Source organism: Sarcophilus harrisii, chromosome 1 (assembly GCF_902635505.1).
Source record: "Sarcophilus harrisii chromosome 1, mSarHar1.11, whole genome shotgun sequence".
NCBI lineage: Eukaryota > Metazoa > Chordata > Mammalia > Dasyuromorphia > Dasyuridae > Sarcophilus > Sarcophilus harrisii.
In genome coordinates this window covers 584,938,093-584,952,040 of record NC_045426.1, presented here as the reverse complement: position 1 = coordinate 584,952,040, position 13,948 = coordinate 584,938,093, and the positions used below count along the sequence as shown (strand labels likewise).

General features: G+C 32.6%; 1 protein-coding gene across 5 annotated transcripts in view; it reads left to right on the top strand.

The window, feature by feature from the left end:
• AZIN1 (antizyme inhibitor 1) overlaps window positions 1-13,297 on the top strand; it is a 33,701-nt gene extending 20,404 nt beyond the window's left edge. For 3 of the 5 annotated variants that reach the window (XM_012541734.3, XM_023496412.2, XM_012541735.3), the window contains 9 exons: window positions 153-326; window positions 930-1,102; window positions 3,137-3,271; window positions 5,046-5,127; window positions 5,833-5,907; window positions 7,483-7,639; window positions 8,501-8,616; window positions 8,867-9,081; window positions 10,710-13,297. In XM_012541734.3, the coding sequence (XP_012397188.1) occupies window positions 153-326; window positions 930-1,102; window positions 3,137-3,271; window positions 5,046-5,127; window positions 5,833-5,907; window positions 7,483-7,639; window positions 8,501-8,616; window positions 8,867-9,081; window positions 10,710-10,824 (1,242 nt within the window). In that variant the 3' untranslated portion in view covers window positions 10,825-13,297. The remainder of the gene's footprint in view (window positions 1-152; window positions 327-929; window positions 1,103-3,136; window positions 3,272-5,045; window positions 5,128-5,832; window positions 5,908-7,482; window positions 7,640-8,500; window positions 8,617-8,866; window positions 9,082-10,709) is intronic. The other 2 variants (XM_012541736.3, NM_001291487.1) reach the window with 2 other exon arrangements.
• Window positions 13,298-13,948: the final 651 nt, after the last annotated feature.

Here is a 13,948-nt window from a genome sequence, read left to right as displayed (position 1 = left end):
TTTTTTTTTTTAAAAGAATTTCTTGGAACATACAGGGATAAATGAGGAGGGGTTTGTTTTTTAAAGTGATGGTCTAGAAATAAAGGAATTGAGGGGTTTGTACACAATTTTTTTGTAGTGAATAACTTTCCAATTTATCTTTAATTTCTTAGACAGGAAAAAATGCATTTTTTGTTGGAGATCTTGGAACAATTGTGAAGAAACACAGTCAGTGGCAGAATGTTGTGGCTCAAATAAAGCCATTCTACACAGTAAAATGCAATTCGGCTCCAGCTGTTTTAGAGATTTTAGCAGCTCTTGGAACTGGATTTGCATGTTCCAGCAAAGTAAGTTGATTTTTAGTGTTACTTTTTTCCCTTTTCATTAGAGCAAAACAATCCTGTGAGGTATTGTAAGTTGGAGATAATTGAAAATTTCAAGATCTATTATGAAACTAATACAGTTTTTTAATCAGTCTTTGGGCAAGATTTGGAAAGTGGCTTTTAAAAAAAACTATAGCTTTTAGAAATTTTTTAACATTAAATTTTTAATGAGTTGATGTCATTCTGGAATTTATAATTGCTTCAAAAGAAATAGTAAGGCTTCCCTATAAAAATCTGATGCTGGTATTAGGATGACTTTTCAATTCCCTGCCGAGTTGAGTTGTAGATTGCTTCCTATACTTTTCTGTTACTTTGTTCTTGGCTAGATATTTTATCTTTATTTCTTTGAAGCCAGTCAGTTAAATTGATTTCTGAAAACTAAAGAAAAATAAAACTTATAATATGTTGTGCATATTGTTTTAGTGCTTTTGACAAAATATCTTATGTGCTGAACTATATACTCTTAAGTAGAATAATTTTTAAAATATAAAATTTAGGATTATGACATTGGACACTGTTTTTCCATTGGGTTTTTTTTTGTTGTTGTTTTTGTTTTTTTTCCCTCAGAATGAAATGGCATTGGTGCAAGAATTGGGTGTTTCTCCTGAAAACATCATTGATATAAGTCCGTGTAAGCAATCTTCTCAGATAAAGTATGCAGCAAAAACTGGGGTTAACATCATGTCATGTGACAATGAAATTGAATTGAAGAAAATTGCACGCAATCATCCAAATGCGAAGTGAGTGTAAAATTATACATTATTGGGTTTTTTCTAATTATTGTAGGCTTCTTTTATTTTTAGCTGAGTGGCCTACTAGCTTGGAAGAAGAAAAATAAAATAGGACACCAAGACTTGTTAAAATTCATTTAAAATTCCATTAATAGTGCTAATCAGCATTTTCATTATATTTTCCTCTATTAGATTCATTTGCAGTTTCTGTGGTAATGTGCACTTCATTTGAGGAAGAATTGGTTAATTTTCAAGAGTTTTGTATAGTGACTTTTTAAACACTTCACCTTTGGCCAAAATTAGTAGAACCATTTATTTTGTGAATTATAGAATCAGTTGTTTACTGGTTTTGGAGTCCAAAAAGTTAGATCCTGTTCAGACTAGAAATGTGAAATTTTCAGATAAAAATGAATAAAAGACTCTACTTTTACAACCTCAAGGAAATAATTTTTAGCTTCTGTATTAGCTTGGTAGTAGTATTTTGTTTGCTTTTTTCCTCTCAAGCCTTTTGTATTAAATGGAGTAGATTTGTGCTAACAGAATGAAATCACAAGCTAAATTGGTTACAAAGTTCAATTGAAACAATTTACTTTTGTCTGAAGGCTGATTGGATAGTTTTTTAGGAACACAGTAGGGTGTGGAGGAATACTACCTAATTCAAAATAAATCATTGCAGGAATAAAAACTATAACTTTGGCATTTTCAGCCTGAAAATAAAATTTATACATTAAGATTTCATTTTTAAGATTGATTTTTTTTTAAGATCTTGATTTTAACTTACTTTTTAAAAATATGTATAGTACAGATATACCTTATTTTGCATAATGCTATTATGCCCCCCCCCCCAAAAAAAAAAAAAAAAAGTTGTATGGTTGGATTGGGGCCAGGGAATGACAAGTAGATTTTTTTTTTTAAGTGCACTAATAAAGAGGTATCTTATATCTAATCTTTATTAAGTCAGATCAATTAAAACAATTCAGTGAATCAGGGCAGACTATATTATAGCTCGCAATAATATAATGATGCTGCACTCTTGAGTTGAGCCACAGGGTAAGGGACTTTACATACCTGTCTTCTCTCAGGTGATGAGCCTGATGGAATATAGGTAAGTTGTTTCTCCTTGTTGCAAATTAAAAGAGCTGTTTTTTTCCACATTTTCTTTCTGTTTACTTTGACAACCCCCTATTATGTCCATTTTCTTATATTCTCAGGCCCAAACTAAATGGTGATGCTTTTTTAAGATAGCTTGGGGGGAAGGAGGGGGGTTTGTTTTAATGCAGTTGCGAATGATTGGCTTCTTTTATCCTATTTGCTTTCTGAGCACCTAGTATTAATCTGAACTTTCTCATCTAGGAAAGAAAGCTTCTTTCCCTTCTTCTCCTTCCTCCCCTCACCTCCCCCCCAAAAAAAAATCTGGCAATAACAAATTAGTCATTTATTAACTTTAGTAACTTGTCATTTATTTTTTAGTAAATTAAAGTTCTCATTAACTTACTGAAATTGCAATCAAGTATACAAAAAATACTATACTTGTATTAGATGTTTACAATTTTAAGTAATAATTTAAAGATTAAGCCTATATCAAAATACTAAGATAAAAGGTCCCCAAATATATGTGTATTTTTTCCTGCTTGAAGGGAGGCTTTTTTGAAGGCCTGACGTTTTTATTGAAAAAAAAAAAACTGTTCTATTCATTACCTAGTCTTTTTAAATTAGGCAGGTGAATTTATGGACTGACGCACTTCATTTGAAAGTAACGTCGTCTTTCATTACAGAGCCCAACTGACTCTTGGTGCTACAACAGAGTCTTAAACTTGCTGAATTTCCATATTCCCATCCTTGTTAGCTCCATGTTTTAGGCCCTAATTGCTAGTTTTTTCTCTATACAGGATTGTTTTTCATTAGGTTCACTTGACTCACCGACGATGGATTGGGAGAGAGCACTGGAAACATAATCAACACACTTCTGACAATCTTCAGGCTTCACATGTGCTGATGATGATGTAAACCAACTGTGCCCCAATCATCTTCCCCTTCTCTTAGGCTCTTACTACACATCGCAACAGAAGATATTAGTGGAGATGAAGAGAGTAACATGAAGTTTGGCACCACACTGAAGAATTGTAGGCACCTCTTGGAATGTGCTAAGGAACTTGACGTCCAAATTGTTGGTGTTAAGTAAGTCTTCTAAAAATTATGCTGTTATTAATCAGTATAACTTGGCTGATTCCCGGAAGTTTCCAAATTATAATTAGTATAAAATGTATTTTTAGCTCGCTCTTTGAGATTTTGTACATAACCATTATAGTTTTTTGTGAATGGAGTTTTTGGAATAAGTCTGTTGTTGAGGTTTCTGGCTTGAACTCTCCTTTCTATCTCCCTTATTTCACTAGTAGGGTTGAAAACAACCTTTTAAACTAAACAAAGATTTGTATATACATAAAAAGAATAAATGCATAAACAAATGTGCTTTTGATTTTTCTGGGCTATAAAATATCCCCATTTGAGAAACACTACATAGTGAATAATTAAGAACTATGTTTAAAATGTATTTTGTCACTAGGTTATGTAGAAAAGTACAGAGCTGATCTGGTGGGTATCAAAAAGTTTCTCAAGGATCTTTTTTAATTGATAATTTTATTAAATATATTTTTGAAGACATTCTTAAAACTATTTCTTGGTTGTGCTGGGAAATTATTTCATCATAGTTATATAACTGTAGTTGAGAAAGCATAATATTGATTATCTTATCAATTTCTAAGAAAAATAGAAATTTCATGGTTTTTCTTATCTGATGAATAAGCTTTAAGAAAGTAACTTAATGTAGTATTTACACTTAAACGTAATTCTTATGAAGACTAATGAAAGAAGTTGTTGTTAGATTAAATACTATATCATCCAGATCTTTATGAAAAAGGTTTTTTTGTTTTTTTAGTATAATTTTTTTCATTAGCCATCCACTTTTTCCCCCTTTGTTCTAGTCCATGCCTTCTGTAAGGAAACATAATACAACTGATGTATATAATAGCCCATGATATATTCTGTCAGATAGGAAGCTATGGCCCAGAAAAATTAAGAGCTGTGTTAAATGACCCACACAGCTAAATATTGACAGGGGTTTAAAGCAGAGACTTGATTTTGCACTTTTAATCAGTATTTTATAGGCAAGGCAACGTGATAATTCAGGAAAAGGAAACTGGAATTGAGTTCAGATTCACAGTCAACCAGGCATATCCAGATGTAGGTTCATAATTCAGCTCTACTACATTGTTACCTGTGTGACCTTGGACCCAGGTCACAAGCTTTCTTGAGTATGTGTTTTTTAAAATCTGATTTTTAAGGTCTTCCAATTTTAGATCCATTATCTTATAACTGCTTAACTTTTACTTCAAAAGGACAGTCCAAAAATAGTTGTTTTTTTTTAATTACCTTTTAAAAATTTAGACTTGGGGGGGTACTTAATTAGCACAACATAGAAGTATGACATGACATTGTCTTGAACATTTCTTAATATAGCCTCTGAAATCTCAGAGCTAACATTTGAGGCCTAACATCTTTAATGCCAAAGTTCATCTCTTTATTCTTTCTAACCATATTGGATCAGGTTTACTTTTTTTCTCCTATGGAATTAACTGCCCCATATAACTTGTTTTGTCTAATATGTTTCTCATTGAATTATTTGTATTTGGCTGAATATATGTACTCATGTTAAGATTCTTACTAAAGCCTACAAAGAAACAATTGTATGTGTCTTGTTAAATTTTAAATACTTGACTGTTGCTTATAACAATTGTTTTTAATACCTTTGATTATAATTTTTTGTGTGTCAAATTGCATACACATGTATTGTGGGATAGATTGTACTTTTGTGTAGTGAAGTGAATTTAGGGATATTAGAAACCTTTTAATGGTAATTTTAAAAAAATATTTTATCCTGTTTTAATCTTTTCAGGTTTCATGTTTCAAGCTCTTGCAAAGAACCTCAAGTGTATATCCATGCTTTATCTGATGCTCGATGTGTGTTTGACATGGCTGTAAGTTCTTATAGTTTTACTATATTTGTGGCTTTCTTAAAAGTGTTATATGTGGACTGAAATTCAAAATACTACTCTCCTTGTATTCTTATTTAGTTCCTTAAATAACACAAATTTTAAATTTTCCATAAGTAATCTGTGTCTTTGGGTTTTTTAGAAGAAAGTGTTATAAGAATCAGCTCATTATTAATAGGGGAGCAGTGTGTTATCTGCTTTCAGAGATTGGTTTTTTGCTATAGGGTTACGGAGATAGCAAGCATACCATTGTACTTGTTTATGTATGCAGTGAAAGACGGTGTCCAGGATGATAGGCATGTAACAACTGGATTTAAAACTTTTCTTGTTGTTTTAGCTTTCTCCATTAGTGTAATTAAGGAACTGATGGTATTCTAAAAACAAAAGGATAATTACTATTAAAGATTATAATTCATGGGATTTAGAATCAAATGGGATCTTAGGGTCCCTAGTCTCGTTTTGCAGATGGAGGAACTAAATCCTACAGAGATTAAAAGTAAAAAGTTACATAGGTAAGTGGCAGATAGGGTATGAATCAGGTCTTTAGATTTCAAATATAGTGTTCTTTCCATGGAATTAAGTTGCTTTTTTTAATATTTAGGCTGAATTTCAAATTGGAATTTAATTATTCTAAGATGGATTTAAGTCTGCATTCTGTAAAGCTTTCTAAATACACTCATTGTTCTTTAGGGAGAATTTGGCTTTAAGATGACCATATTGGACATTGGCGGAGGCTTCACGGGTAGTGAATTTCAGTTACAAGAGGTAAAGTTTTAAGTGATTCATAATTTTCATTTAATCTGTTTAATCATTATTTGCCCCTCTCAAAAGTTTTTAAATGAACATGAGCAGAGCAGATTTTTATATAGGTTTCTGGTTATATTTATTTCAGTTTGACATTTAACATAGCATCTTCAGTATAGTTACCTTTAGAAAGAATTTTAGGAATTGAGCAGTCCTCAACAAATCATGTCTAGTAAATCAGTTTAGGCTTATGAAGGAAAAAAGTTCAAAAGAATCTAGTTTCTTAGGTCTGTCCCTTGTCCTTTTGTACTCGCAATTTATGTTGTCTTGAGCCCGTTATTGTTTACAAAATGGAGGGGTGGGGATTCCAAAGTTATAAAAGATTTAATAGCACTTTAACATATTAACAACTTCTTGTTCTTATATTAAATGTCTAAACTCCATTTTAGACATTAAATGTCTAAACTCCATTTTAGACACAATTTGGCCAAATTACCCATCATTTTCAATTCCTTGTTCTCTCTCAAATCATATATCCATCAGTTGTCCAATTTGTCTACAGCCATGGCATCTTTTATTTATCCCCCCCTTCCTCTTTTCACAAAGCAGTGACCCCTGTTGGGAACGCTTGTTTGCCTCTATTTTTGATTATTGCAGTATTCCTTGATTAATCTCCAAGGCTTATGCAGCTAAATTTGGACTCAAAAGATGGAATATTTTTGACTAAAGAAGGCCTGGAACTATCCATTATGCTACCTTGTCCCTTTTTTTTAGTTTTATTATACATCGTTTCCATTACATTCTGCAGTCCAGTTAGACTGACCATCTTTCTAGTCCCTGGGCTCAAAATCTAATCTTTCCTGGACCTTTCCTACTTTTTTTTTTTTTTTTTTCCTGTACATTCCCTTTTCACCTCTGATTTCTTAATTTCTAGTTTTTTTGTTTTTTCTCCAAAACTTGCCTCTATGAAGCCTTTCCTGATCCTTCCCTCAACCCCCAATTACTTTGTATGTGTTGGGTATGTACTTAATATTTACGTAGTAAATTAATATTAGCTCCTTGAGGGCAAAGACGAAGCTATATTTTCTCTATTACTTAGCAGTATCTTTTGGTACATGGTTGGTCCCCGATTTAATCTTACTGATATATGAAATGCCTTATTAATCATAAGGTACAGAATAGATAAGTTCTTCCAGGCTATCACTGGATCAGATCATAGTAAATTTTGTTTTTGAACAGATTGTCTATTTCCGTTTTTAAAAATTTGATTGCTGTTTTGTGTCAGAGGAGGAATAACCGCAGTTGAAACTATAGATTGTAATTCTTAAACTTTGAGAGAGATCATGGTTAATGGTGTCTTTTTTCAATGATAGTGCATGCAGATTATAATCCCTATAAATTTATTATTGTCTATTCTGTTCTTTTTATAACTTGAAAATGTAGCTAGGTTCCTGTAGGGGTGCGGAGTTGTGATTGGTTAAACAATACATATTGCTTTGAGAACCAAAAAATCGGTTTTTGACTTTGACTAAGTTAAGTCCTAAATGAATTGTTTGTTTATCATATTTAATTGTCTAGAACTTTATAATTCCATAGGTTAATCATGTCATCAGCCCATTGTTGGATGTCTACTTTCCTGAAGGATCTGGCATTAAGGTCATTTCAGAACCTGGAAGCTACTATGTATCTTCTGCATTCACTTTAGCAGTTAATATCATTGCAAAGAAAGCTGTTGAAAATGTTTCCTCTGGAGGTAATAATTTTGAATATTTTGAAGTAAAATAAAATTTTCTTTCGGGGAACTAATCTTGGTTCATTGCCTAGGATTAACTTCTCCCTGTACATACTGATTCAGTATTATATCAAAGATTAAAAATCTGCTAACAAATATTAGCATAGATGTCTGCCTGTACTTCTTTTTTCTTATGTGTTAAGGGACAGTTGTGAGTCTCCTGAGGTTTATATGTCTAAAATAATAATAGTGTCCTAATATTAAACCTTCAAAACATCAAAATCTTGTCTGGTATGTAAAGGTTACTTGTCACTTTTACAGATTTAAAATAAAAAAATTAGGGGCAGCTAGATGGTGCAGTGGATAGCATACCAGCCCTGAAGTCAGGAGGACCCTAGTTCAAATGTGGCCTCAGACACTTAGCACTCACTAGCTGTGTGACCTTGGGCGAGTCACTTAAACCCAATTGCCTCACACCCCAAAATCAAATCTAAAATTAAAAATATATATATATATTTTTATTTCCTTAACATAAAATATTTGTTCCATAGATAAGGTTCTTTGTCTCCTAATTACAGTCCAAAGAGAGAGCCACTTAAGAGAATGTTCTGCTGCGTGTACTATGCATATCTCATTTCTTAAAATTGCATTATATGATTACCAAAGGCTATTTTGGTGTAGGTAGTTTGTGATGTGGTAGGTAGTTCGATTCTGTGAACAATTTTGATAAGCATTATTGTGAGTTGTTAGCTTTTTTTTTCTTTCGGCACATCATTTTGATAAAGTGAGAAATAATTTTTTGATTCCACTACTTGTGTTCTATATAACTTAGACTTTTAGTCATTGTCCTAAGATTCAAATTACTGTAACCTTTTCTTTCAGTAGGAAAAACCGGGAGTAATGAACCAGCCTTTATGTATTACATGAATGATGGTGTTTATGGTTCTTTTGCAAGTAAATTGTCTGAGAACTTGAATACCATCCCAGAGGTTCACAAGGTAAGAACATTCAGCCTTTTATCAAATACTTATTAGATACACGTAAAAAAAAAAAAAAAAATTTAGATGATGTTTTACATTAAAGGAGTAAAGGAAGGGGGAGGATACCAAGAATAAAGGAATATGTCTGCTCTTCAAAACTTTGTTTTAGTATGTTTGGGGAATTGGAGGGAGGAAAAGAATAGTGGGAGACAGGCAGAAATTTTAGGATTTTTTGAAGAGGTACTTAAAACTTTTTTTTTACTTATAGAAATACAAGAAAGATGCGCCTCTGTTTACAAGCAGCCTTTGGGGTCCATCCTGTGATGAGCTTGATCAAATTGTGGAAAACTGTCTTCTTCCTGAGCTGAATGTGGGAGATTGGCTGATCTTTGATAATATGGGAGCAGATACTCTCCATGAGCCGTCTGCTTTTAATGATTTTCAGAGGCCAACTATTTATTACATGATGTCATTCAGTGATTGGTAAGATGTGATTTTTGTTGGTTTGTTTTTTAAGCTGGGTAGCAGATTTGGAGTTTGATTTGGTGACCATCTAAATTATGTGTTTGTCTTTTTATATCTCTTCTGCCTTTTCTGGCTAAATTCTCCATTTCCTTCTCTCGTTTTTAATTCTTTATTGTCTGGCTTTCAATGTCATCATTTGTCCAAAATTGCCATCTCCAAAGTTACTAACAATTTCTTTGTCTTTATTGGCCCCTGTGCCACTTTTGACAAGGTCAGCCACCCACTCTCCTTGGATTTCTATGGCACTCCTCCTGGATCTCTTTATGTATCTGTTCCTCACTTGCTGGCAAGTCTTGGTTATCTCATCAGCTCCCATGGATTTAATTAATGATATGCTCTAGTCTCACATAGGCAGCTGCCTTTTTCAGACATCTTAAATCAAATGTCCAGTAGTAGATACCTTAAATTCAGCATGTCTAAAACTGAATTTACTGTCTTTTTTCCTAGACCCCTTTCCCTTTCAAACTTCCTTATTACTAAGAATACCACTGTTGTCCCAGACTTTGCAACCTAAGTGCTGTGACTCTTCATTCAATCTCTTGTCAATACCTATCAATTTTATCTTCATATTAATCTCTTTTTTACGTGTTCCTTTGACTCCTAATGCTGGCAAAGACCTCTTATCGCATGCTTGGACTATCTTATTGATTTTTTTTTTTTTTTTTTTTTTTTTTTTTTTTTTTTTTTTTTTTTTTTTTTTTTTTTTTTGCTGTGTCTCCTAGTCCATCCACCAAAGTGCTTTTCCTATAGCATAGTGTTCTCTCCCTCTTTCTCGACTCTCTCCCCCTCTCACATCCATTCATCCATCCATCCTAATGGCTTTCTGGCACTTCCTATCCAGGATCAAATGTAAAATGCTGTGCTTGGTTTTCATTCTTCTTATCCCATCTTCTCTCCCTCCCTTTCTTTTCCACATCTTATTCAGTCTATTGACATGAATGATAGATTTCCTTTCTGTTCCTCACACAAGATATTTCATCTCTCAGCTCTGGACCTTTTCAGTAGCTATTCAACATACCTGGAGTCCCTCCACTACCCAGCTAAAATACTATCTTCTACGGAAAGCTTTTCCCAGGCCTTCTTAATTCTAGTACCTTCCTGCTATTTAACTTGTAAGTAATTATTCATATATAATTGTTTGCTTCTCATCTTCTCCATTATTAGATTGTGACCTTTTGGGGAGCAAATGTTGTCTTTAAACTTTTTATCTTTTTGTTTAGTGCTTAGTACAGTGCCTGGTACTTAAATAATTTTTGACTGACTATTACTTTATAACGTGAACAATGAAAAGTTTTGGTTTTTTTCACACCCCTACTTGGGGGTAAGATAGTGTAAGAGGAAGCATCAGTCAGGAATTACCGAGTTTAAGTTACCTGCTGGATAAGTGGGACCTTGGAATAAGCCATTTTATATCTTTCCATATATAGTAATTTTTTAGTTGTTGCTTTTTTCCCCACAATTTAACAAATTTAACAAATATCTATTAAACACTGATATAACAACTGTATTATTGTCTTCAAATGATTTGTGCCAGCTGATGATTTCAGCAAAAGGTAATTTTGGCTATTTTCTTTTCAATGATATAGGTATGAAATGCAAGATGCTGGAATTACTTCAGACACAATGATGAAGAACTTCTTCTTTGTGCCTTCTTGCATTCAGCTGAGCCAAGACGACAGCACCTTTTCCACTGAAGCTTAAAACAGGCATTAACGCTTCCTTTTAGACCTGAAGTTGCAAGTTAAGCTTGTCTGGTCAACATTCCAGTGTGGAAGAAAAATTGAACAATCTTAACTATTCACTCTCCAAAACTTGAAAGAAATTAGTAATAATAGCTAATTGGGACCAGGCAAAACCAGCTTACAACTACAATTCTTTGGGGTGAGGTGGGAATTAGATAATGTGTCCAGATTTAAACTTACCAGTTGTCCAACCCCTAAGCGTTTAAAATAAAATATGCAACAAAATGGATGACTTAGTGGAGATGGAAGCCCATCACTTGGGTTCCCCATTATAAACCGTTTACATACAAGTACACAGTTTTTATACTAAGGATTCCTGTTAGAAAGTCTTGTAAAGTTATTGTCTTTCGCCCAGATATATCAAATGTCAGTGGAAGACCAGTGTGACTTCATTTAGATATGTTTAGTGTATTTAGAATGTGTAAATTTGTGCTTTGAACTGTAGTTTAATAAATGTAAAATTGCATCATAGTATTTGTTGTATTTGACCTGACGTAACCCTTGTATGATTGCAATAAAATTTTGTGTAGATTTTACTGTTTTTTCAGGCTAAAACTTTGGGAAAGGGGCTAGTTAGCAAAGGTAGTTTTGAAATAGATGTGTATATGACTGTTTTGAAAGTTATTTTTCTTTAGCCCATTATTTCAAGTTTAGTTTGGCAGTACTTTAATTTTTTTTCAATTATTTAAGTTTTCAATAATTTAAGTAAAATAAGTTTGATAAATCATTGTGAATTTCAGATTCTTTACTGGAAAGTTGACATGTAGTTTGCAATGTTTATTAAACATAGTATGTTTTCTTTAACAATTCTAACACCAAAAATGTTTAAAAAAAAAAAAAAAAACCTGCAAGCCCAACAGTAATAAATAGACATCTGTATATAGATACAATGCATGTAGTATTTTAGACATAAAATTACAAGTTTATTGGCCAAAATGGTAATTTATGCTAAATAACAGAATAGATGGGGGGGATAAATTGCAAATAGTTACGCATATCAGTAAAAAGAAGGGCTATATCCATCTTCAAAAACCTTGATGCTCTTTTGCACTGGATATTTAAATTTTTTAATTGCAGGAAAGCACACTATTAAGTTTTTCAACCGTGGTAATTAGAAAAAGAAATTTTAAGCTGTTCTCTTAATTCTTTGTTACTTTGAGTTCAGTTCGCATTATTCTTTTAATTCTTGTACTAATTTGGTTGGGGTTTTTGTTTGTTCTTAGCCTGACAATGTTTAGTCAGGATTTGTAATGTTCATTGCTAATGTTATTAATAATTTTAGCTTTCAGAATTGAAATAGTAATGAAATAAGGATCATTGTTCCTAACTTAGCTTTTGCTCAGGTGTGGAATTTCTGCCTCCCAAGTGGAAATATAACTTCACATTGGTGCCAATTGACAGAAAATCTTAACCTGTATTTTTGAGTTAGGAATATTTAATACAGAGCTGGTTTTTACATGTGTGCTGAATTCAAAGCAGAAAGAAATTGATCATGTTTCTCTCAAAATTTCAACCTTTGAAACCAATAGGGTGCACTCATTGCTTGATATTTTGTGATTTAATGAATGCCTATTTGAACTTAATATTGGGGCTACTAAAATTTAGGATCCTAGCATGCTGGTATGTCATCTTAATTGTATTTGTGGGGCTAGCCAAGGCTAAATGTAGGGTTTTATGCAAAATTCTAAATTCTAAACTTACCATGCAATATCCTTGGAACTCTGAGAGATGCAGGAATTGCTTCCCTACCTCCTTTACATGTCATGCTTGTTTGTGGCCCCAAAATGCCAAACTTGTGCAACTTTGAGCTTATTGATCACTTATGATAGCTTCTAAATTTCACAGCCTATCAATTTTGCTGTGAAGTCTGTAGAAGATTGTTTTATGTGAAAATGAAAAACAGCTCAGAGCTGTATCACCTTTGTAAATGATATGGTAGTAACTTCAGGAGATGTCTGTATTGTATTTGAAGACTGTTTGCCATAAAAATTGAAGTTTTGAACCTATGTATTTCAATTTGATATGCTAAAAAGTACTGAATTAATGTTACTATCCTTTCTGTTTACAATATTGTGTAATCAATCCAAAATTTAACTGAATATAAAAACATGATTTCTATATAGTAAATTGAACTGTAAAGGTAACCTGTGTGTGATTCTAAATACACACTCTAAAGTTTTTTTTTTTTCAGTCACCTTTAAATCCTAATGCTTTTTAATGTGAAGTTGAAGTTTTAAACTATCAGTCTTGGTATGTTTAATTGCAATTAGCATTCTCATTCATTTGTTATTTAAAGAGATATGACTAGTTTAAGCTGACAAAGTACTTTAAGATCGGAAGAAAAAAATGAATGTTTTGAAAATAATCAAATAAAATCCTGCGTGCAATAATTTAGAGATTTCCTAGGGCCACATAAATTGTCACCACATGCATATTGAAAAGTATTTTTTTGATTCCCAACACTTGCTCTATGTGGGTGTTGCAATGTAGGGTTAATAGTAGGTTTCTAAAGTGCTTAAATACTATACAATTGCAAATCAGACTAACAACTGACACTTGTTGAGAGTACATGTGTGTTAAAAGACGAAATCCTATTCTTCTTTGCAAAATTTAATGTGATTTTCCCCTTAAACTTAGAAGCAAAAAGTCTATAAGCAAAAAAGTATTTTAAGACTTCAAAATTTAATTGTTGCTGCAAATTGATTGGAAAAATTTGCATGGTTTGGGCGAATTTTTTTTTTTTTTGTCTGTACCTTCAAACTGAGGCCTTTTACTATCTTCAGATAAGCATTTGGGATACTCATTTAAAGCATGCTTAATAGTTTGGTCAGTGAGGACACTGCAGGTCCTTTCCAGTTCAACCCTTCTACAACACTGCTAAGTTGCTCAGCTTGATTACTTTTTTCAGTCTTAAATTCTTTTACTACTTATTAGTGTTCTCATTCTTTTCTTGACGCCAGAGTTCTTTATCCTACTTCTGGCTTTGTTCTTCTTTTGATCCCTAAACATAGTATGTATTTTTAAAGATCTTGTCTCTTGTCACTCTTTTATACTCATGAATTCAACTTTAACTGATTCCAAAT